Genomic DNA, 27,152 nt, shown 5'->3' on the forward strand with positions numbered 1-27,152 from the left:
ATTTTGATGCTGCAAACCAGAAGTTACGTTCCAGATAAAATTGGTCTGGTTTTCAAAAAAATGAGGAAAGATACTCTAAAAATTATAGAGCCTTAATGAAACTCAAACCATATTAAGAGTATCAGAGAACCCTACTGTAGAAGATTCAAGCTCCCATCTACAAAAATGTGGAATTTTCCATTTTTTGCCAGAAGAAAGATCACGGATTCGTGTGTATTTGTTTGTTTTTTGTTGTTTTTTTTCTTTTCCCCAGGGATAATTGTATTAACCCAATGCTCCTAGAATATCATAAAAGGTCTCATTGGAACGGAAATTAAGAGCTTTAGTGTCCTTTTTAATTGACCAAAAAAAATGGAGGGCAACTAGGCCCCCTCCCGCGCTATTTTTTTCCCAAAATTACCCAATTAAAATTTTGAGATAGCCATTTTGTTCAGCATAGTCGAAAATCTAATAAATATGTCTTTTACGATGACTTAATCCCCCAGAGTTCCCAGGGGAAGGGCTGCAAGTTATGAACTTTGCCCATTGCTTACAAGTAGAGAAGGGGTACCAGCACAAAAGGGACATAATTTATGCATGTTTTTATGGTTTTTGCCACTGAGAATGAAAAAACAGGATTTTTCTCACTTTGATGTATTTCCAATGTCGATTTATTTGTTGTTGTTCATCCAGGTGTAATTACACTGGGGTGAAGTTTGCACATGCGCATTGACGGTGGGGAGAGATGTATTGATCTAGGACTCGAGGGGGAAGTGGATTTCTAAGAAATTGATTGCGTAATCGACTAGGAACTAGATTTCTGAGAACTTGATTGCGTAATCGAAGGGGAACTAGATTTCTGAGAACTTGATTGCGTAATCGAAGGGGAACTAGATTTCCGAGAAATTGATTGCGTAATCGAAGGGAACAGGATTTCTGAGAAATCGATTTGCATAATCGAGGGGAATTATTGATCTACGAAAGGGGATTAGAAATGACATCACTTGTTTCCTAGGAATTATACGGGATTGTAAAGAGATAGAAATTCTATTTTTAAATATGGCTTCTCTGATCTTAATTGATAGAGATAAATTGATATTCTGTTTTTAAATATGGTATTTAGATGCTATGGTCTGAGGGATAAATTAATATTCCATCGAAACAAAAACAATGTAGCTAGAAACATCTTAGCGATGAAAAGAGTAACGCGGGAAAGGGTTTCCTAGAAATTTCAAATGTGACAGCGCAGGGATGCCAAAACAAAAGGAACGAGCCCGGTACGTGCATAATTTATGCATATTTTTTATTATTTTTGTCACTGAGAATAAAAAAACAGGATTTTTCTCACTTTGATGTATTTTCATGGTCTATTGATTCTAATGGGGTCAATGACACGACCATTCAAGGTCGATTTATTTGTCGTTTGTCCAGGGGTAATTACTCTGGGGTGCAGTTTGCACATGCGCATTAACGGTGGGAAGAGATGTATTGATCCAGGACCCGAGGGGGAAATGGGCTTCGGAAAACTCGATTGCGTAACCGAGGGGAACTAAATTTCTGAGAACTTGATTTGCATAATCGAGGTGAGAGAATTTCCGAGAAATTGATTTAAATAATCGAGGGGAATGTATTGATTCGCGAAAGGGGAACTAATTTGTTGTTTCTAAGGGGAATTATTGATCCAAGAAAGGAGAACTTATTTTTTGTTTCTAAGAGGAATTATTGATTCAAGAAAGGGGAATTTATTTGTTGTTTCTAGGTAGAGTCATTGATCCACGAAAGGGGAATTAGAAATGTGATCACTTGTCTCCTAGGAATTATACGAAACTCTAAAGAGGTAAATTGATATTCTATTTTTAAATATGGCTTCTTTGATCTTTAGGTAAGAGGAATAAATTGAAATCCATAGAAGCCTTAACAGTATAGCTAAGAACATCTTAGAGATGAAGAGATTAACGCAGGAAAGGGTTTCCTAGGAATTTCAAATGTGACAGCGCAGGGATGCCAAAACAAAAGGAACCAACCTGGTACGTGCATAATTTATGCTTATTTTTTATTATTTTTGTCACTGAGAATAAAAAAACTGGATTTTTCTCACTTTGATGTATTTTCATGGTCTATTTATTCTAATGGGGTCAATGACACCACCATTCAAGGTCGATTTATTTGTTGTTTCCAAATGTAATGACACTGGGGTGAAGTTTGCACATGCGCATTGACGGTGGGGAGAGATGTATTGATCTAGGACCCGAGGGGGAAGTGGATTTCCGAGAAATTGATTGCGTAACCGAGGGGAACTAAATTTCTGAGAACTTGATTTGCATAATCGAGGTGAGAGAATTTCCGAGAAATTGATTTACATAATCGAGGGGAATTATTGATTCACGAAAGGGGAATTAATTTGTTGTTTTTAAGGGGAATTATTGATCCAAGAAAGGAGAACTTATTTTTTGTTTCTAAGAGGAATTATTGATTCAAGAAAGGGGAATTTATTTGTTGTTTCTAAGGGGAATTATTGATTTACGAAAGGGGAATTAGAAATGACATTACCTGTTTCTTAGGAATTATACGGGACTCTAAAGAGATAAATTGATATTCTATTTTTAAATATGGCTTCTTTGATCTTTATGTCTGAGGGATAAATTAAATTCTATCGAAACCATAATAGTATAGCTAGGAACATCTATGAGATGAAGAGATTAACGCGGGAAAGGGTTTCATAGGAATTTCAAATGGGACAGCGCAGGGATGCCAAAACAAAAGGAAAACGCAGAAATTACGTTTAGGGATTATTTGGGCGAACCAGTTTGAGAAATGTTAGGGGATTATTTAGGTGAAACCGTTTGAGACATTTTAGAAGATGATTTAGAAGATGATTGGGGCGAAACTCCGTGGTCTTTATAATACACAAGTGCCATTTGAACAGTGTTGTGAGGTCCCCTACCCAAACCCCAAAGGGCCCCGACCCCCCTACACCAACCCCGAAGGAACCCCCCGGCCCCCAAGAGGCCCTCCAGGCCCTCAAAGCCTCCCCGGGCCTCCAAAGGCCCCCTGCCCCCCAAATGCCCCCGAGCCCCCGGACCCCCAGATACTCCCCGGACCCCAAATGCCCCTGGGCCTCCGCAGGCCCCACTGGGGCCCCAAATACTCCCCGAGCCCCCAAAGGACCCCCGGGCCCCACAATTTTTTTAAAATACTTTTTTGATTCTATTTGTTTGCATGTCTGGGTTGGTCTTTGCAAGTTCAAGAATTTGTCTTTGTTGGTTTGTATGTCTAAAGTGTCTGTCTTTCTCGGTTTGCATGTCTGAATCTATTTGTTTGCATGTCTGGGTTGGTGTTTGCAAGTCCAAGAATTTGTCTTTGTTGGTTTGAATGTGTAAAGTGTCTGTCTTTCTCTATTTGTGTGTCTGATTCTATTTGTTTGCATGTCTGGGTTGGTGTTTGCAAGTCCAAGTATTTGTCTTTGTTGGTTTGAATGTCTAAAGTGCATGTCTTTCTCTGTTTGTGTGTCTGATTCTATTTGTTTGCATGTCTGGGTTGGTGTTTGCAAGTCGAAGCATTTGTCTTTGTTGGTTTGAATGTCCAAAGTGTCTGTTTTTCTTTGTTTGTGTGTCTGATTCTATTTGTTTGCATGTCTGGGTTGATGTTTGCAAGTCCAAGAATTTGTTTTTGTTGGTTTGAATGTCTAAAGTCTCTGTCATTCTCTGTCTGTATGTCTGAATCTATTTCTTTGCATGTCTGGGTTGGTGTTTGCAAGTCCAAGAATTTGTCTTTGTTGGTTTGAATGTCTAAAGTGTCTTTCTTTTTCTGTTTGTGTGTCTGCTCTATTTTTTTGCATTTCTGGGTTGGTGTTTGCAAGTCCAAGAATTTGTCTTTGATGGTTTGAATGTCTAAAGTGTCTGTCTTTCTCTGTTTGTGTGTCTGATTCTGTTTGTTTACTTGTCTGGGTTGGTGTTTGCAAGTCCAAGTATTTGTCTTTGTTGGTTTGAATGTCTAAAGTGTCTGTCTTTCTTTGTTTGTGTGTCTGATTCTATTTGCTTGCATATCTAGGTTGGTGTTTGCAAGTCCAAGTATTTGTCTTTGTTGGTTTGAATGTCTAAAGTGCATATCTTTCTCTGTTTGTGTGTCTGATTCTATTTGTTTGCATGTCGGGGTTGGTGTTTGCAAGTCCAGGTATTTGTCTTTGTTGGCTTGAATGTCTAAAGTGCATGTCTTTCTCTGTTTGTGTGTTTGATTCTATTTGTTTGCATGTCTGGGTTGATGTTTGCAAGTCCAAGAATTTGTCTTTGTTTGTTTGAATGTCTAAAGTGTCTGTCTTTCTCTGTTTGTATGTCTGTTGCTATTTGTTTGCATGTCTGGGTTGGTCTTTGCAAGTCAAAGTATTTGTCTTTGTTGATTTGAATGTCTAAAGTGTCTGTCTTTCTCAGTTTGTATGTCTGATTCTATTTGTTTAAATGTCTGGGTTGGTGTTTGCAAGTCCAAGAATTTGTCTTTGTTGGTTTGAATGTCTAAAGTGTCTGTCTTTCTCTGTTTGAGTGTCGTCTGATTCTATTTGTTTGCATGTCTGGGTTAGTGTTTGCAAGTCCAATTATTTGTCTTTGTTGGTTTGAATGACTATAGTGTATGTCTTTCTCTGTTTGTGTGTCGTCTGATTCTATTTGTTTGCATGTCGGGGCTGATGTTTGCAAGTCCAAGTATTTGTATTTGTTTTCTTGAATTTCTAAAGTGTTCGTCTTTCTCTGTTTGTGTGTCTGATTCTATTTGTTTGCATGTCTGGGTTGGTGTTTGCAAGTCAATGAATTTGTCTTTGTTGGTTTGAATGTCTAAAGTGTTTGTCTTTCTCTGCTTGTGTGTCTGATTCTATTTGTTTGCATGTCTGGGTTGGTGTTTGCAAGTCCAAGAATTTGTCTTTGTTGGTTTGAATGTATAAAGTGTCTGTCTTTCTCTGTTTGTGTGTCTGATTCTATTCGTTTGCATGTCAGGGTTGATGTTTGCAAGTGCAAGTATCTATCTTTGTTGGTTTGAATGTCTAAAGTGTCTATCTTTCTCTTTTTGTGTGTCTGATTATATTTTTTTGCATGTCCGGGTTGCTGTTTGCAAGTCTAAGAATTTGGCTTTGTTGGTTTGAATGTCTAAAGTGTCTGTCTTTCTCTGTTTGTGTCTGATTCTATTTGCTTGCATGTCTGGGTTGATGTTTGCAAGTCCAAGAATCTGTCTTTGGTGTTTTGAATGTCTAAAGTGTCTGTCTTTCTCTGTTTGTGTGTCTGATTCTATTGGTTTGCATGTTAGGGTTGGTGTTTGCAAGTCCAAGTATTTGTCTTTGTTGGTTTAAATGTCTAAAGTGTCTATGTATCCCTGCTTATGTGTCTGATTCTATTTGTTTACATGTCTGGGTTGGTGTTTGCAACTCCAAGAATTTTTGTCTTTGGTGGTTTGAATGTCTAAAGTGTCTAACTTTCTCTTTTTTTGTGTCTGATTCTATTTGTTTACATGCCCGGGTTGGTGTTTGCAAGTCCAAGTTTTTGTCTTTGTTGGTTTGAATGTCTAAAGTGTCTGTCTTTCTCTGTTTGTATATCCGATTCTGTTTGTTTGCATGTCGGGGTTGGTGTTTGCAAGTCCGAGTATTTGTCTTTGTTGGTTTGAATGTCTAAAGTGTATATCTTTCTCTGTTTGTGTTTCTAATTTTATTTTTTTTGCATGTCTTCGCTGGTGTTTGCAAGTCCAAGTATTTGTCTTTGTTGGTTTGAATGGCTAAAGTGTTTGTCTTTCTCTGTTTGTGTGTCTGATTCTATTTGTTTGCATGTCTAGGTTAGTGTTTGCAAGTCAAAGTATTTGTCTTTGTTGTTTTGAATGTCTAAACTGTCTGTCTTTCTCTGTTTGTGTGTCTGATTCTATTTGTTTGCATATCTGGGCTGGTGTTTGCAAGTCCAAGTATTTGTCTTTGTTGGTTTGAATGTCTAAAGTGTCTGTCTTTCTCTGCTTGTGTGTCTGATTCTATTTGTTTGCATGTCTGGGTTGGTGTTTTCAAGTTGAAGAATTTGTCTTTGGTGATTTGAATGTCTAAAGTGTCTGTCTTTCTCTGTTTGTGTGTCTGATTTTTTTTGTTTGAATGTCTGGGTTGGTGTTTGCAAGTCCAAGAATTTGTCTTTGTTGGTTTGAATGTCTAAAGTATCTGTCATTCTCTGTTTGTGTGATTGATTCTATTTGTTTGCATGTCTGGGTTGGTGTTTGCAAGTCCAAGTATTTGTCTTTGTTGGTTTGAATGTATAAAGTGTCTCTCTTTCTCTGTTTATGTGTCTGATTCTATTTGTTTGCATGTCTGGGTTGATTTTTGCAAGTCCAAGAATTTGTCTTTATTGGTTTGAATGTCTAAAGTGTCGGTTTTTCTCTCTGTTTGTGTGTATGATTCTATTTGTTTGCGTGTCTGGGTTGGTGTTTGCAAGTCCAAGTATTTATCTTTGTGGGTTTGAATGTCTAAAGTGTCTGTCTTTCTCTGTTAGTTTATCTAATTCTATTTGTTTGCATGTCTGGGTTGGTGTTTGCAAGTCCAAGAATTTCTCTTTGTTGGTTTGAATGTCTAAAGTGTCTGTGTTTCTCTGTTTGTGTATCTGATTCTATTTGTTTGCATGTCTGGGTTGGTGTTTGCAAGTCCAAGTATTTGTCTTTGTTGGTTTGAATGTCTAAAGTGTATGTCTTTCTCTGTTTGTCTGTCTGATTCTATTTGTTTACTTGTCTGGGTTGGTGTTTGCAAGTCCAAGTATTTGTCTTTGTTGGTTTGAATGTCTAAAGTGTCTGTATTTCTCTATTTGTGTGTCTGATTCTATTTTTTTGCATGTCTGGGTTGATTTTTGCAAGTCTTAGAATTTGTCTTTGTTGGTTTGAATGTCTAGAGTGTCTGTCTTTCTCTGTTTGTGTGTCTGATTCTATTAGATTCTAATCAGGTAAATTTTCTCAGGCTCGTAGCCTTTGATGAGTAATACTAAACTTAATAAAATTCATATATTTAGAATCAGCATTATAAGCCCATTCTTTTGATACATTTATCGACATCAAAGTTCCGTTTTTAAAAGTTTCCATTACTATTGAGCCGTATCGCTTGTTTTTTTATTGTTTTTTTTTATTACGTATATGTTATTACGTATATGATGGGGTTCTCCCCTTAGTCAATACCACGCTCTTTACGTTAAAAGTTAAAAAAAATTTAATTCACAAAACCCTTAATCACACAGGCCGTTTAATTAGAATAGATATATCTTTTGAAAGCAATAAAAAAAAACTGTAGCGTAAAGAGTGAGGTATTGAATTGGGGGCGAACCACCTCATATACGTAATAATTTCTGTTCGTTTTAAATTTTAATGTTGCTTCTTACATTTCAGTTGAAAAAACTTTTTTTATATTTAATTTCCGCTCGTTTTTTAAATAATGCTTGGAAATCTGGCGCCCCCTTCATAAAAATGTCCCTTACCCCAAAGAAACCTCCTCCACGGGAATATTCTCCCGAGTAACCCCCGCCTCCAGCCCCCCTCCCCCCCACCAGAAAAAAAATAACCAATACAATATGTAAGAGTAGAGAAGGGGGTACCAGCACAAAAGGGACATAATTTATGCATATTTTCATGGTTTTTGTCACTGAGAATGAAAAAACATGATTTATCTCATTTTGATGTATTTCCGAGGTCGATTTTTTTGTTGTTCATTCAGGTGTAATGACACTGGGGTGAAGTTCGCACATGCGCATTGACGGTGGGGAGAGATGTATTGATCTAGGACTCGAGGGGGAAGTGGATTCCTAAGAAATTGATTGCGTAATCGACTAGGAACTAGATTTCTGAGAACTTGATTGCGTAATCGAAGGGGAACTAGATTTCTGAGAACTTGATTGTGTAACCGAAGGGGAAGTGGATTTCCGAGAAATTGATTGCTTAATCGACTAGGACAAGTGAATTTCCGAGAAATTGATTGCATAATCGAGGGGAATTATTGATCTACGAAAGGGGAATTAGAAATGACATCACTTGTTTTCTAGGAATTATACGGGATTCTAAAGAGATAGAAATTCTATTTTCAAATATGGCTTTTCAGATCTTTAAATCAGAGTGATAAATTGATATATTATCGAAACCATAATAGTGTAGCTAGGAACATGTTAGAGATGAAGAGATTAACGCGGGAAAGGGTTTCCAAGGAATTTCAAATGTGACAGCGCAGGGATGCCAAAACAAAAGGAACCAACCTGGTACGAACATAATTTATGCTTGTTTTTATGGTTTTTGTCACTGATAATAAAAAACAGGATTTTTCTCACTTTGATGTATTTTCATGGTCTATTTACTCTAATGGGGTCAATGACACCACCATTCAAGGTTGATTTATTTGTTGTTTCCAAGTGTAATGACACTGGGGTGAAGTTTGCACATAAATTCAACTTTATTTTTAAAATAATAAAAAACTTTAGCGTAAAGAGCGAGGCATTGAGGAGGGGACAGCCCCTTTCATATACGGAATAGTTTCTGTTCGTTTTAAGTTTTAATGTCGCTCCTTACTTTGAGTTTAAAAAACTTGTTTTTTAATTTAATTTTATGTATAATGTACGTCGGAAGACAGCATCATTCTTTATAGCAGTAACAATGGTGACATCCAATATTAACGGGGCTGGGGATGAGACCTCTCCCAAAATTTTGAAACTTTCATATATTTCTTTGACTTGTCTTAGCGAATTTGTACCGCCTTGAATGCACCACATCCTAAAAGTATTCACTATTAGTGTGCCTAAGGGATGAAATGGCACGTTAAACCCTTATAAAGGACTATAAATCTTCTAAGAATCTTCTAAATCTTCTAACGTCATCTTGAAAGTAATAGTTATTAAATTAGATCAATCACGAATTTGTCTCAGGTGCATAGGCGTCTATTTGGGGGAGGGGTGTGATACTTGTCCCCTAAATTTCCCAATTAGATTTTGAAAAATACATTTCGGGGGTATTTTTATTTAAAAACTTCATTGTACTATTTTCCTCAAAAAACGTTAAATTAAACACGACCCCCCCCTTCAGAGTTCTGCTTGTCGCGTTATCTTTGGAGCTTTTTTTTAAATTTATCAATTAACTAAACATTTCTACACTATTTGTAGCGCCGGTAGTTCGAAACACAATTTTTGGCCGCTCCTCCACGTCGAATACCGTTGTTATACTTGTCATTTTAGTTTTACAAGCCTTTCAAACTTTCTAAATCGATTCAGTGACACTTGACCGTCTCAGAAAATTCAAACAAATCTTTGGTGTTGTGACTTATAAGAGCACCACCAAAGCGACCCATTTTTCCTATGGACTTTTGAGTAAACAAAACGCCACTTTTCTACGTATCACACTATGTTATAAACTCTTAAACCTCTCATTTAATTCAATCACAAGGCCCTATCTGACAGTTCCACATAAAACCTTTAACGCAATGAAATAAGAGCAATGTTAAAATGCCGAATATATGACTTTCGGGGTACAACCATTTCGTCTAACTGTCACAAGCACTAAACGACATAACATCTAACCGTCAGGACATCGACAAAAAATTTATAAGTTTATATAATAGTAATAATTATATAATAGTTTAGAAACACATTTCGGTTATATATTTACACATCAGGGGGGGGGGTTAAGCATAGTATATATTAAATACTTAACCTAACCTAACCTAGGTATCCTTTCCCCCCTAAACCCCAAAAAACTAAAGGTTTAAAATTTTATATGACGGTTAGTGGTTCTGGCGGTGTCGATGTTATGACGGACTTTGTCATTGTCCTGATGGTTAGATGTTATGACGCCTTCCCTGACTTTCTTAAGATTAATATACCTGGGAACCGTTAGGTGTAGTTGGCTTAGAATTATTTATATTCATTTCTTCTTATACAGAAATGGACTTGATATGCAACTTTTTTAAATTCACGTTTATTATAACAATTAAAATAAAACCGAAAAGTTAGCAAATACAAAGTAGATAAGGCAATTACACACAGAAAACCCATGTATTATTTCACAACTTTATTTCACCGGTGCGTGAGAGCCATCTCCAGTTCTTTTACTCCTTCTTAAAACATGCTCATCAGATACAGTTTTTCTATCATACACCTGTCCAAGGAGGAAGAAGAAGTCGATTAACAGCGTTGTCAGATTAGCCCTTGTCCCTCCTAATTCACCTGATCTGTAGTCTTGGGGAAATGTATGATGGTAGTTGTGCCATCCTTCTCCAAGAGTGAAGAACGTCACAAGTTTACTTTCTGTAGGTGCTATGTATCTGAAAATATAGGTAAAATAAAGTAAGAAAGAAAGAATGTAACAGAGAAGAGATAAAATTGAACACAGAGGAGAAGAGAAAAATGGCAATGCGAGAGCAAGGTCATGTTCCCAAATGCCAGAAGAATCCTAAGATATGTGTCAAAGGAAATTGTTAATTAATGTTATATGTTATAATATTATATGTTATAATTGATTAATGTTACGAGTATATCCAGCAAAACATTATTGCTACAAACATTATCCTTTCGTGAACATTTTTAGCTTCTTAACAACTAAAGTGACATGCATGACAGGGGCGGATCCAGGATTTTTTTTTTTTGGGGGGGGGGAAATAGGTTGATCCGATAAAAAATTTTTTTAGGGGGGCGCAAAATAGGTTGATCCGATAAATTTGCGTTAGGAGTAAGTTTAATTAATGCAAACTTCAGTTAATTAAGTAAATTACACTACTTTATACTACGCTAAGGGGCCCCCCCTGGATCCGCCCTTGGTCTCTGAACTCACAATAAGGAGTACTTTCCTGGCAGAAATTATAATTTAATACGTTTATACTTCAAACTTAATACAAGATAACAGCGAACCTAATTCCTTAATACGCGTTATAATGATTATTAAAATGTGAATATTTTTTATGAGTGATAAGTAAAATATGGCTGCAACTGCTTTAATACTCAAAAATTCAGCCATTTGCCTCCATTTTTCCAATTTGATGATGATCATGTAGAAGTTAATTAATTAAATACGGTAGTTAACCGTATTCACAAAAATAAAACACAAAATTTTATACGAATTTATTTTCGATCGTTCCATCAGTTAATTGGTTCTCACCTGGGATGAATAAATTTAATTTTTATTTGATATTTTTAACTTTTTGTCGCACTTGGAACACGTTCAAGGTTTTCAGAATGCTGCTTCAAATATATGTGAATATGCAGGATACTACTACTACTAACAACCCATTGCAGCACCAAGCCGCCTGAGGCCAGCGCAGGTACTCTATTCACTGATATGGAAAAAGTTGAACAGCGTTGAGGGAGTAACGTTGAGGGAGAAAGAATTTGTGTACCAAAAATTCCTGTTTATTTAGTAGCACTACATACCGGAACATTTTTTTTCTTTTTTGATAGAAGAACGTATTTCTAAACCTTACAAAAATTATTTTTCAAAAATATTTGACAGAGTTTCAACTTCAACTAAAATATACATCGTGATTCCGAATGTAATATTTGTCCACGAACCAAAATACATTGAAATACTTTGAGGGATATCCCAATTAATGACAATGAAGAAAGAACTTGCGTCCTGGTGATTTCCACCTATTTTCGGGCCATCTCTGACATTTTTCTAAGTAAACGGTAAACAAAATACACTTGAGGAGTGGCGCCGCTCGAGGAAATTATAGCCTAATAAATACCAAAGCATTCGCACGGGCTTCTGATAAATGGATAATTCTTCTGGGCTTGGTCACTTTTGGCGGACGTTTTCGGGCTGAAAAACCTCTTTCTAGCTAATAAATCTACGATGGGTCGCCTCCACGTAGTAGCATAATATTTATAGGTATGAATATAAAATGAGTCGGAGGTAATAGGATTGAGACTGTCTGGGCAGGATTTCGACTCTTGTTGATAGAAGAGCATCGCCAAGTTCTGAAAACCATGTTGTGACCAAGATCGGCCCAGGATTACACAAAGCCTCCCTTCATACTGGAGGCTCCAGGGACTTCTTGCTGTCCGGTTCTAAGCCAGCTTAAGCGCTTTGGTACAGACTTGAGAAGATATGTTGATCCCCGTCCTTCACTAGTATCCAGGATCATTGCTTTTCCCAAGACCAAAATAATTTCAATGATTTAGAGAACATGAAAATTGCAACTTGGAATGTTACGACGTTAAAATAACTACTATCGTATCGATATTTTTGACTGACGAATTCAGACGATTCGAACTGGACTTTTTGGGAGTTTCAGAAACTCATATCCCAGAGGTAGAAAGCATGAAATTCGGTGATTTAGAATTTGTTTAATCAGGTATGAAGTATGGTGTACATAGGCAGGGAGTAAGGCTCATGATGAATAAGGAAATCTACTATGGACTGCCTCCCCGTCGCAGCATAATATTTAAAGGCATGAATATATAATGAGTCAGAGGTAAAAGGCTTGAGGACTGTCTGGGCAGGATTTAGACTCTTGTTGATAGAAGAGCATCACCAAGTGCTGAAAACCGTGTTGTGACCAAGATGGGCCCAGGATTACACAAAGCATCCACTCATACTGGAGGTTCCAGGGACTTCTTGCTGTCCGGTTCTAAGCCAGCTTAAGCGCTTTGGTACAGACTTGAGAAGATATGTTGATCCCCGTCCTTCACTAGTATCCGGGATCATTGCTTTTCCCAAGACCAAAATAATTTCAATGATTTAGAGAACATGAAAATTGCAACTTGGAATGTTACGACGTTAAAATAACTACTATCGTATCGATATTTTTGACTGACGAATTCAGACGATTCGAACTGGACTTTTTGGGAGTTTCAGAAACTCATATCCCAGAGGTAGAAAGCATGAAATTCGGTGATTTAGAATTTGTTTAATCAGGTATGAAGTATGGTGTACATAGGCAGGGAGTAAGGCTCATGATGAATAAGGAAATCTACTATGGACTGCCTCCCCGTCGCAGCATAATATTTATAGGCATGAATATATAATGAGTCAGAGGTAAAAGGCTTGAGGACTGTCTGGGCAGGATTTAGACTCTTGTTGATAGAAGAGCATCACCAAGTGCTGAAAACCGTGTTGTGACCAAGATGGGCCCAGGATTACACAAAGCATCCACTCATACTGGAGGTTCCAGGGACTTCTTGCTGTCCGGTTCTAAGCCAGCTTAAGCGCTTTGGTACAGACTTGAGAAGATATGTTGATCCCCGTCCTTCACTAGTATCCAGGATCATTGCTTTTCCCAAGACCAAAATAATTTCAATGATTTAGAGAACATGAAAATTGCAACTTGGAATGTTACGACGTTAAAATAACTACTATCGTATCGATATTTTTGACTGACGAATTCAGACGATTCGAACTGGACTTTTTGGGAGTTTCAGAAACTCATATCCCAGAGGTAGAAAGCATGAAATTCGGTGATTTAGAATTTGTTTAATCAGGTATGAAGTATGGTGTACATAGGCAGGGAGTAAGGCTCATGATGAATAAGGAAATCTACTATGGACTGCCTCCCCGTCGCAGCATAATATTTAAAGGCATGAATATATAATGAGTCAGAGGTAAAAGGCTTGAGGACTGTCTGGGCAGGATTTAGACTCTTGTTGATAGAAGAGCATCACCAAGTGCTGAAAACCGTGTTGTGACCAAGATGGGCCCAGGATTACACAAAGCATCCACTCATACTGGAGGTTCCAGGGACTTCTTGCTGTCCGGTTCTAAGCCAGCTTAAGCGCTTTGGTACAGACTTGAGAAGATATGTTGATCCCCGTCCTTCACTAGTATCCGGGATCATTGCTTTTCCCAAGACCAAAATAATTTCAATGATTTAGAGAACATGAAAATTGGAACTTGGAATGTTAAGACGTTAAAATAACTACTATCGTATCGACATTTTGACTGAAGAATTTAGATGATTCGAACTGGACTTCTTAGGAATTTCAGAAACTCATATCCCAGTGGTAGAAAGCATGAAATTAGGGGATTTAGAATTTGTTTTATCAGGTAGGAAGGATGGTGTACATAGGAAGGGAGTAGGGCTCATGATAAATAAGGAAGCTGCTAAGTCTTGCTTATGCTGGAAAAATATTAATAATAGAATACTAATCGCTCATTTTATGACTAAAAAGTTCAGGGTATCAGTTATAATAGTATATACCCCTGTAGAACGGACTGACGGTGATAATAGTGACTTAGATTAACTTTACTTACAGTTACAGGAGCAAAAAGACAGGGTGCCAGGTAGGAATATGGTATTTTTAATAGGGAATTTTGACGCCCAGGGAGGTAGAAATAGGGATATATAATATCCTAGCCTAGGTAAATTTGGTATGGGAAAGGAAAACAGTAATGGCTACAGACTGTTGCAATTTTGTAGGTGTAACAATCTAGTTACAACCAATACAGTGTTTGATAATAAAATGGCCCATAAGTTAACATGGTATTCACGTGATGACAAGACAGCAAACCTTATTGATTATGTTATTGGAAATCAAAGACTGGCAGGATCACTACAAGATACTAGGGTACATAGGGGTGCTGTTGTTGATGTTAAAAGTAAAGATCATCATCTAGTAGTGTCTAGGGTTAATTTAAAGCTGAAATTTTGGAAGGGTAACTACCTCCTGGGAAGTTATGATGTTGATAGGCTCCAGGATGAGAATTTTGAGAGAAATTTTCCAGGAACAGTTGAATACTAAACTGGAGAGTTTAAAATTTGACAATGTAGAAGATGGATGGAATAATTTTAGGAAAACAATTTTCGAATTTGCTGATGGTGTCTCTGGGAAGAAAGTTAATACTGCAGCTAGGAATATTAGTGGAAAAGCCTTATGTTTAATAGAGAGGAGAAGGGATTTGTACAAGAATTATGTGAGTTATAGATCATATGAAAACAGAAGGAATGTAAAGAAGCAGTGGAGTAAGCATTAAAATATCAACTAAGGAGGTGTGAAGTGGAGGCCATGGATAAAATTGCAAGGAAGATGCAGCTACACGGCATAATAGTAAAATATTGGTACTGGCATGTTAATAAATTGAGAGGAAGTAGTCAATCCGGCTTTTCCCAGTTAGAAATAGGAACAGGGCCACAATTAATGATAAGGGAAGAGTTAAAGAGAGATGGGCAGAACGCTTTGAGAATGTGCTAAACCGAGATAGAGTTGCAGGAAAAGATATAGACGAAAATGAAAATTTTTGTAATACCTTGGATGTGAATAAAAACTTGTTTTTCTTCACAAAACTTTGAAGAATTAGCGACAGTACTGAAAGTATTAAAAATAATAAGGCTCCAGGTGCTGATAGTGTGGTGAATGAGTTTCTTAAATATGGTGGCTCTGAGGTTAGAATGAAATTAATGATGATTATGAATATGATGTTTTGAATAAGTACCTAACGATCTTAGGAAAACCTTAATTAAACCACTGTATAAGAAAGGTGGTAAAAGTGAGTGTGGTAAATATTGAGGCATTAGTCTTGTCTCTGTAGGTAGCAAATTACTTAGTAATATGATATTTTTTAGACTGAGAGATGCTGTAGACAAAGTTTAAAGAGAAGAACAGTTCGGTTTTAGGAAGGGTAGAGGATGTGTTAACGAAAATTTCACCCCCAAGTTAATAATTGAGAAGTTCCTGAGTTATCAAACACACTTGGTCCTCAGTTTTATAGATTATGAGCAAGTGTTTGATTCTGTTGATAGAAGAGCTCTAGCGAATGTCTTCCTAACAGTATTCCAAACATTAGGCAGTACGAAGAATGCGGTTCAATCCCACTTTTTAGGGCTATAATGAGAGAAAGGTTGGCATGGCTAGGGCACATTCTGCGGATGAAGGATGACAAATTGCCAAAAACTGTCCTTGTCGGGCCACCATCTAGGGCTAAACAAAAAGCAGGTCGTCCTCAGTTGGGGTGGGTTGGATGTCATAAAGAAAGATTTAAAAGAAATTGGAACTTTCTGGGAGGGTATAAAGAGGGAAGCTTCGAATAGATTGGGATGGAGGAGGAGCGTATGTAGCTGTGTTGGCCTCAAGCAGCTTGGTGCTTTGGTGAGTTGTTAGTAGTAGTAGTATTTAGTAATACAAAACAACAATTTATGTAGTAACGTATTATAATAAATGTATTATAATATATAATGTTTTAGAGGTAATTACTTGGCAAGAAGAAGAAGAAAAAAAGAGAGAGAGAGAGAGAAGAAGAAGAAAAGGACTGTCATCCTAATCCAGTAATTGAGATAAATGTGCACTTGAACGAGGTTTTGACCTTACTCACCTATCCAATTACCTAGGACCAAACAGTATAACCGAACCATCAACCAAATGGTTCTAAATCGTTTATAGATTATTTTATGCTTGAAATAATTTGAAAATTATTTTAAGTTTCGTTCATATTATAAGGTATTCTAATAGGTGTCAGTTATTTTGTCGAATGTGGCGTTGAATCTCACCACGAATAGAACAAGACTGTGGTGCATAAAAGGATTAACCAAAAAAAGAAGAATTTGCAAATTCCCAATCACCGAGAAGCACTAAATTGCGGAAAATTTGTAAAGGGTGGATTTATACGGTGCAGAGAGGTTATATTCAATCTCTCTACCTTTTCAGAGCATAAAAATATATTTGATTTTGTCAGCATAATTTTACTGCAAATATTTATCAATGAAACATTGAGGCACTTAAAGGGGCTAGACGACTATTGAAAAAAGCGAAAAAAATTTGCATCCCAATGATTTCTATTTTTGTTAAGCACCCCACCGTCAAAAATTCTTTCGGTAAGTGGGTACAAAACAAAATTACAAAACTATTCCTTAATTTTAGTTCATTTTATAGAGCATTTTAGTAGATATGAATCATTTTTGACTATCAGTACATTGACAGTAACACATTGCCAAAAATGTATTTTGATAAATTGAATGAATTCGTAGGTCTAGCCTTAAAAAGATTATTAGTAGAGTATGGTCATTATACTTTGGTCTCTTTACGTTCCCTGGCAGCTTTCCAAGGCAGATTACCAGACTGATTATTGCTATTGTTGTCAATTGCATATGGAATTATACAAAACCAACCAAACAGCTTTCTGGGCTAACCAGACAGGTTTCTGGGCCAACTCTAAGTTTCTGAGCCTGTACGTTCCATGGCCTCTTTCCATGGCAGATTACCAGACTGATTATTGATATTATTGTCAATTGCATATGAAATGTACATCGTGAGTTCACATGCACATTTTCTTAAAAAACTGGTAAATTTAAAAAGGGGTAATGAGATTTGCGAATTGGAGTGTAGGATTCACGAATTTGATCCTACTAAGGTGGAGAAAAAAAAGAAAAGGGTTTAGCATTTGCAAATACTTCAATGTGTTGTCAATTTAAAATAGTTTAGAAATAAAAAATATTTACAAGAAATGGCTGAAAAGTGTTTTGGGGGAGATGTGGTGATTGTGTACTGTATAATACACATGTCATGTTTGGACAGTGTTGCCAATTTAAAATTCCCCCATTTCTGAGGGCAGGGGAGGGGGGGGGTCAATTTTGGAGGGAAAACCAAAAATACTCAGAATCGAACATAAATGGGAGCTGCCTCAAGGGGAAGGCTCAGAGGTCCTTCGTTCCCCCTTTTCTGAGGGCAGGTGAGGGGGGGGACAATTTTGGAGGGGAAACCAAAAATACTCAAAATTGAAAATAAACGGGATCTGCCTCAAGGGGAAGGCTCAGAGGCCCTTCGTTCCCCCTTTTCTGAGGGCAGGGGCGGGGGGGTCAATTTCGGAGGGAAAACCAAAAATACTCGGAATGGAAAATAAACGGGATCTGCCTCAGGGGGAAGGCTCAGAATCACTTCATTCCCTCCATTTCTGAGGGGAGGGGAGGGGAGGTCAATTTTGAAGGGGAAACAAAATATACTCAGAATCGAAAATAAACGGGATCTCTCTCATGGAGAGGCTCAAAGGCCCTTCGTTCCTCAATGGGGGTGGGCTGGGGTGGGGGGGTCAAGTTTCTACGTGAAGTCAAACATGCTCGGAAGTAAAAATAACCGGGACCTGCCTCAAGGGCAAGGTTCAGAGGCCCCACGTTCCCCCATTTCGGAGGGCAGGGGAGGGGGGGGTCATTTTGGAAGGGAAACAAAAATGCTCAGAATCGAAGATAATTTCCATTCGTCTTAGTTTTTTTTTAACGATGCTCCTTATTTTTAGTTGAAAATGCTTATTTTTTAATTAAATTGGGAATGAAAAGTCAAACTCTAACATAAAGAACAAGGTATTTTGGAGGGGGTAGCTAACTTCATATACGGGATAATTTCCATTCGTCTTAGTTTTTAACGAAGCTCCTTATTTCTAGTTGAAAATGCTTATTTTTTAATTTAATTAGGAATGAAAAGTCAAACTCTAACATAAAGAACAAGGTATTTTGGAGAGGGTAGCTAACTTCATATACGGGATAATTTCCATTCGTCTTAGTTTTTAACGATGCTCCTTATTTCTAGTTGAAAATGCTTAATTTTTAATTTAATTGGGAATGAAAAGTCAAAGTCTAACATAAAGAACAAGTTATTTCGGAGGGGGTAGCTAACTTCATATACGGGATAATTTCCATTCGTCTTAGTTTTTAACGATGCTCCTTATTTATAGTTGAAAATGATTATTTTTTTATTTAATTGGGAATGAAAAGTCAAAGTCTAACATTTAGAACAAGGTCTTTCGGAGGGGGTAGCTAACTTCATATACGGGATAATTTCCATTCGTCTTAGTTTTTAACGATGCTACTTATTTCTAGTTGAAAATGATTATTTTTAATTTAATTGGGAATGAAAAGTCAAACTCTAACATAAAGAACAAGATATTTCGGAGGGGGGCTCGTTACTGATATTGATATTAGTGCGTAAACTACAAACTGACAAGAATATCCAGAACTTTTTTTTCTTATAGCCTTGACTTTGAAGACATTTCTTCATCTTAATTGGATTTATAAATATCATGAAAAATACACTAGCCTAACAGACATTGCTTTGTCGAATTTTGAGCAACAACAAAACGACTGTAACACCTGATTGCCCCGTTTTCCAACTTTTACCTTGAGAATCGATGTTGTTAGCAGAATTTCAAAAGGATCGTTTATTAGTGCTGGCGTATCTGATGACGATGCTCCTTATTTATAGTTAAAAATGCTTATTTTTTAATTTAATTGGGATGAAAAGTCAAAAGTCTAACATAAAAAGAACAAGGTATTTCGGAGGGGGGCTCGTTACTGATATTGATATTAGTGCGTAAACTACAAACTAGCCTAACAGTCATTGCTTTGTCGAATTTTGAGCAAAAACAAAAGGATTGTAACACCTGATTGCCCCGTTTTCCAACTTTTACCTTGAGAATCGATGTTGTTAGCAGAATTTCAAAATGATTGTTTATTAGTGCCGGTGTCTCTCATGACGATGCTCCTTATTGCAAGTTGAAAATGCTTATTTTTTAATTTAATTGTGATGAAAAGTCAAAAGTCTAACATAAAAGAACAAGGTATTTCGGAGGGGGCTCGTTACTGATATTGATATTAGTGTGTAAACTACAAACTGACAAAAATATCCAGAACTTTTTTTTCTTATAGCCTTGACTTTGAAGACATTTCTTCATCTTAATTGGCTTTAGAAATATCATTCAAAATAAACTAGCCTAACCGTCGTTGCTTTGCATGCAAAATAAAAAAACTAGCCTAACAGTCATTGCTTTCTCGAATTTTGAGCAAAAACAAAAAGATTGTAACACCTGATTGGTCCGTTTTCCAAGTTTTACCTTGAGAATCGATGTTGTTAGCAGAATTTCAAAAGGATCGTTTATGAGTGCTGCCGTATCTGATGAAATAAAAATGCTTATTTTTTAATTTAATTAGGGTGAAAAGTCAAAAGCGTAACATAAAAAGAACAAGGTATTTTGGGGGGGGGCAGCTCACTTCATATACGGGGTAATTTCCATTCGTCTTTGTTTTTTTAACGATGCTCCTTATTTCTAGTTGAAAATGCTTATTTTTTAATTTAATTGTGATGAAAAGTCAAAAGTCTAACATAAAGAACAATATATTTCGGAGGGGGGCACGTTACTGATATTGATATTAGTGCGTAAACTACAAACTGACAAAAATATCCAGAACTTTTTTTCTTATAGAACTTTATATTTCTTCATCTTAGTTGGCTCTAGAAATATCATGCAAAATAAACTAGCCTAACAGTCATTGCTTTGTCGAATTTTGAGCAAAAACAAAAGGATTGTAACACCTGACTGGTCCGTTTTCCAAGTTTTACCTGGAGAGTCGATTTTGTTAGCAGAATTTCAAAAGGATCGATTATGAGTGCTGCCGTATCTGATGAAATAATTTAGGTTGTTTGATAATTTTTTTTTTTAATGCAGTAGTTTTTTTTTAGTAAGGACACTCGAGACAACACGCACACAGAGAGAACACACACACACAGATACGAAAAACACATATAGACGACACATGCATAGAGACAACACACACACACACACACAGACGACACCCACACAGAGACGACACACACACACACACACACACACAGAGAGATGCACACACACACACAGAGATGACATACTCAAAGTGACGAGTTACACATAGAGACGACACACACACACACACACACACACACACAGAGACGACAAACACACAGAGATGAGACACATAGAGAGACGACACACACATAGAGAGACGACACACACACAGAGAGACGACAAAAACACACAGAGACAACACACACACACACAAGAGACGACACACACACACACACACATATACGAAACACACAAGAGACGACACACACACACACACACATATACGAAACACACAAAGAGACGACACACACACACACACACATATACGAAACACACAAGAGACGACACAAACACACACACACATATACGAAACACACAAAGAGACGACACACACACACACACACATATACGAAACACACAAAGAGACGACACACACACACACACACATATACGAAACACACATATACGAAACACACAAAAACGACACACACACACACACGCACGCACACACACACACACACACACACACACACACACACACACACACACACACACACACACACACACACACACACACACACACACACACACACACACACACACACACACACACACACACACACACACACACACACACACACACACACACACACACACACACACACACACACACACACACACACACACACACACACACACACACACACACACACACACACACACACACACACACACACACACACACACACACACACACACACACACACACACACACACACACACACACACACACACACACACACACACACACACACACACACACACACACACACACACACACACACACACACACACACACACACACACACACACACACACACACACACACACACACACACACACACACACACACACACACACACACACACACACACACACACACACACACACACACACACACACACACACACACACACACACACACACACACACACACACACACACACACACACACACACACACACACACACACACACACACACACACACACACACACACACACACACACACACACACACACACACACACACACACACACACACACACACACACACACACACACACACACACACACACACACACACACACACACACACACACACACACACACACACACACACACACACACACACACACACACACACACACACACACACACACACACACACACACACACACACACACACACACACACACACACACACACACACACACACACACACACACACACACACACACACACACACACACACACACACACACACACACACACACACACACACACACACACACACACACACACACACACACACACACACACACACACACACACACACACACACACACACACACACACACACACACACACACACACACACACACACACACACACACACACACACACACACACACACACACACACACACACACACACACACACACACACACACACACACACACACACACACACACACACACACACACACACACACACACACACACACACACACACACACACACACACACACACACACACACACACACACACACACACACACACACACACACACACACACACACACACACACACACACACACACACACACACACACACACACACACACACACACACACACACACACACACACACACACACACACACACACACACACACACACACACACACACACACACACACAGAGACGACAGTAGCAGTGATACCTTGACAGGCATAGAACTAAGATTTTTTCCATGGTACATCTCTGAACAGGCAGTAAAGGACTAGGGACTGCATCTAGATTCACATCACTTTATATCCTCGTAGATGCAGAATGGTGAGTGGTGGATAGCTAAAAATAGGGTCAACTGCACTCAGAGGCGTTATGAGCCAAAATGTTTGAGGTGGGGGGATAGACTTTACAGACTGGTTAGAAATATGTACCCACTGGTTTAGGTGATATGGCTTTCATTTTTTATTTTTACCGATCTTCTTTCATTGGTCTTACGTTATATCAGCCCATATATCTAATAAAAAAAAAGGCTGAGCCATTAAAATAGTGACGCTTCGCACTTCTATTTTATCAAATAAATTTATATACCGACTGGCTGAATATATAGTGGATAGTGCAACCTCCCCCCCCAAAACGTACTGGTGCACAACATTGATTATAAGCTTACTGTCAACAATAATAAACAGGATATAGCCATAGGCTAAACGTAATGCCTTTTGTGAATGCAATACCATCCTCAGAATAAACTATCTGTTTTTTCTTCTAAATATCAAACATCGATTTGAATTTAATTTCAATAATTAAAAAGCCGTACTTTACTCAGAAATGAAATAAAATTAGCAAAATACTACTTACTCCGATAAGTGAAGTAGACGAATTATGTTCAACTTAAACAGCTATTGTTTTTACACTTTTATCTAAAGAATATTACTAATATTTATCTAAACATCTAAAGTAAATTAACATTTAGCAATATTGTTTAACTTCATCAATTCAGGGGATCAAATCTTCAAAACTTGAATGCCAGGTCTGTTTACATCTAATCATCATATTCAAGTAGCTATGGGTCTTAGTTATTTGAACGAGAGATAGGCGTGGCCTCGGCATAGAGATTTATAGGCAATATTTACTAATATGAAGTGCCCTAAAAGATTCATAGATGACCAAAAAGAGTAAAATAAGATATAGCAAATTCTTAAAAACAAACTTTGTATCGTCAGATTCAATACAAATTAAAAACAATATATTTTTTAAGTCTAAAAATGAGGGCTTGGGGTAGTTACCAAATTTACAGTTATTCAAAGATGACTTCCTATGTGATCACCCCATGCTTTCATTCTTAATCTTTAAAACATTCTAGTTTCCCCAGTAGGAGATATTTTGCTTACGTTTTAGTGCACTTAGAGATATAAGAGCTACTTAAATATTTTTAAAATATATCTATTTAAAATAACATTTTTATGCGGTTAAGGCCTTAATACTGAATTTTAGTAATATATTACAAAATAAGTAATATTGTACTTATCTTGAGAATACTAATGAATGTGATGATTGCTAAAGAACTTACACTGAAAATATGGCTATTAGTAAATAGTAAATCTATCTCTTACTCTCAGTAGCATAATAAGTTTAACACCCCCTTATCCGCCTCAACCTCGATCTCTTTTATGCCTCAACCTGAACTCAACAGAATATTCAGCTGAGAAAGTAAAAATATATCCTTTTTTTTAGAAATCTTTCATTATTTATGATTTTTTTGTTTCTCATCAATTTATTTACTACTTGTTAAATTTATGTTTAATCAATCTAAAATTTGCTTTTTGCTTTTATATGGGCTTTTTAAACTGTAACACCCTTAATGCTAAAGTTGAGGAGTTAGGTAACTAAGTTAAACCTACTGATTTAAAATAATTTGAAAGAAAAGGTAAATCTATATATTTTTTTTGTAATTGTTTTTATTTTTTTTACTGTGTTCTCTCATCAAAAACAGCTGATATACCACAACTTGAGTGTCAAATTAATCTAATTTTTGCTAAGAAAAATTGGCTAGAAAGAGTTTCTCTTCAGTGAAATTTTAAGTTTGCGAAAAGAACAAAAAGTTTCTGAGTAACAGGATTCTTGTCAAAGTAAACTCTCTGTTTAACTGTAATGAAAGGCTTATAAATACTTTCATCCTTTCATGTCTTAATCAATTGGCAGACTGTGCCTTATTGAGGAGAAGGCGACATCCCCCCCTAGAGATGGATATCTAGATAGGGAACCAAGAGATGGTTAATGTATAAATTTTTACGGGGAGTGTTCTTAAATTTAAGTAGTTTATTTTGCTCATGGCTTTTCACGATTCAACGTGGGAACACTGACGAAAAGGTGATACTGTCCAAAAACCTTCATAATTTTGTAATTTTGGCATAAGCAAAAGACAAATCTTCTAAATTGTAGTTTTTGGGAATTAATCTCCAGGTATTGGGTCCCTGAATCAAAGGTGAATCCTGAATTTTTTTTACGGGGGAAGTGGGCTGCAGAAACTGCTTTAAAAAACGCATCAAAAATTTCTTTATGTATTTTTGTTACGTTTTATGAGTGGGGCAAAAATATTGGAGGGTTTTCAAGCCACATAGTTTATTTTTCAAGAAGAAACATCTTTAATTCTACTATTGAAAATTCTCTATTTCAGAGCTCAGAAATATGATTTCATATTCTGCCTTTGAAGCATTACGTAAATTTTAGTTATTATATATTTAATTGATTATTATATACATTTAATTATTGGGTGATTATTATGTTGATATATTAATGGAAACTTAAAATTTTGATGTCCATGACGCTTTAACCATTGTCAAACAGTTCGTGGTAACGAACTGTAAGTAAGGAGCGACCCGGCTCAATGGTAACCGAAACTCTAGAAAACGGGTTTTTGATACCAATAGATATATCAAAAGAATCAGATTTCAATGCTGATTTCAAATATATAATTTTCATCAAGTTTAGTGCTACCCATCAAAAGTTAAGTGCCTGAGAAAATTTGGCTGATTTTCAAAAAAAGGGGGAAACACCCCCTAAAAGATATAGAACCTTAATGAAAATCAAACCTTAAGATTCAGCGTAGCAGAGAACCCTACTGTAGAGGTTTTAAGCTCCTATCTGCAAAAATGTGGAATTTTGCATTTTTTGCCAGAAGAAAGATCAGGGATGCGTGTTTATTTGTTTTTTGTTTTTTTTTTTTCCCAGGTATGATGGTATCGTCCCATGGATCCTAGAATATAGTGAGAGGGCTCATTAGGACGGAAATTGAAAATTCTAGTGCCCTTTTTAAGTGACCAAAAAAATAGAGGGCAACTAGGCCCCCTCCCCCGCTCACTTTTTCCCAAAGTCATCCGATAAAAATTTCGAGATATCCATTTTGTTCAGCATGGTCGAAAATATGATAAATATGTCTTTTAGGATGACTTAATCCCCCGAAGTTCCCAGAGGGAGGGCTAAAAGTTATGAACTTTACCCAATGTCAACATATAGTATTGGTTATTGGGAAGTATACAGAAGTTTTCAGGAGGTTTTTTTTTTCTCGTTGTGGGAGGGAAGGGTGGGTCGGTGGTTATGTTGGAGGATCTGTTAATGAAGGAAGTTTTCATGGGGGAAGGGAAATTGCCATGAAGAAGGCTCCGGACTTGCCAGCATTATTTATTGGTTATTGGGAAGTATACAACCATTTTCAGGAAGGATTTTTTCTGGAGGGGGGGGGGCTAGAGGAAGGGGTTACTCTGGAGAATATTTCCGTGGAGGATGTTTCTTGTGGGTACGGGACATTTGTATGACGGGGGCGCCGGATTTCCCAGAATAATTTAAAAAATGATCAGAAATTAAATAAAAAAAAACAAGTTTTTTCAACTGAAATGTAAGAAGGAATATTAGAACTTAAAACGAACAGAAATTATAAAGTATGTGAGGGGGTTCTCCTCCAAGTCAATACCTCGCTCTTTACGCTACATTTTTTTTCTTAGTGCTTTCAAAAGAGCTATCTATTCTAATTAAACGGCCTTTGTGATTCAGGGGTTTGTGAATCAAACTTTTTTTTAACTTTTAACATAAAGAGCGTCGTATTGACTAAGGGGAGAACCCCCTCATATACGTAATAACATATACGTAATAAAAAAAAGCAATAAAAAAACAAGCGATACGGCTCAATAGTAATCGAAACTTTGAAAAACGGAATTTTGATGTCAATAAATGTATCGAAAGAATGTGTTTATAATGCTGATTCTAAATATATAAATTTTATTAAGTTTAGTATTACTTATCAAAGGCTACGAGCTTGAGAAAATTTACTCGATTTTTTAAAGAGGGGGAAACATCCCCTAAAAGTGAAAGAATTTTAATGAAAATCACACCGTCAGATTCAGCGTATCAGAAAACCCTAATACATAGGTTTCAAGCTCATATCCGCAAAAATCTGCAACTTTGTATTTTTTGCCAGAAGAAAAATATATGAATATAGAAGCTCGTTGCGTAAGTTAATTTGTAAGGAGATCCATATAGCAAAAGAAAAGTAAAATTTTTATGCAAATAAAAGCTGCATTAACTAAAAAACGATCAGAAATTAAATAAAAAAAACAAGTTTTTTAAACTGAAAGTAAGGAGCGACATTAAAACTTAAAACGAACAGAAATTATTCCGTATATGAAAGGGGCTGTCCCCTCCTCAACGCCTCGCTCTTTACGCTAAAGTTTGACTCTGTCTCACAACTTTATTTTTTAAAACAATAAAAAACTTTAGCGTAAAGAGCGAGGCGTTGAGGAGGGGACAGCCCCTTTCATATACGGAATAATTTCTGTTCGTTTTAAGTTTTAATGTCGCTCCTTACTTTCAGTTTAAAAAACTTGTTTTTTTTATTTATTCTGAAAAGCAGCCCTTAAGTAAAGTTGACCAGCCACAGGCTCCCACTTCTACTTTTGCACCTTAGGATACCAAAAACATACAAAAGTTCAAAATCTTGGCATTTGGGGGAAAATTGTGAAAATTTTGGGTATTTTTTTTTCAAACCCATGCCCTTCCAGCAATTTTTGGAATAGA

The 27,152-nt window shown here is 37.0% G+C and overlaps 1 protein-coding gene across 1 annotated transcript in view; it reads right to left on the bottom strand.

Moving 5' to 3' along the window:
- Positions 1-9,912: 9,912 nt before the first annotated feature.
- Positions 9,913-27,152, bottom strand: part of LOC148939568 (acyl-CoA Delta-9 desaturase-like) — a 51,226-nt gene continuing 33,986 nt past the window's right edge. Inside the window, exon 6 of the mRNA XM_089106624.1 lies at positions 9,913-10,267. Within this exon, the coding sequence (XP_088962750.1) occupies positions 10,015-10,267 (253 nt within the window). The 3' untranslated portion in view covers positions 9,913-10,014. The remainder of the gene's footprint in view (positions 10,268-27,152) is intronic.

The sequence above is a fragment of the Artemia sp. Qi Xiang Cuo genome, chromosome 21, assembly GCF_049724085.1.
Source record: "Artemia sp. Qi Xiang Cuo chromosome 21, ASM4972408v1, whole genome shotgun sequence".
NCBI classification, from domain to species: Eukaryota; Metazoa; Arthropoda; class Branchiopoda; order Anostraca; family Artemiidae; genus Artemia; species Artemia sp. Qi Xiang Cuo.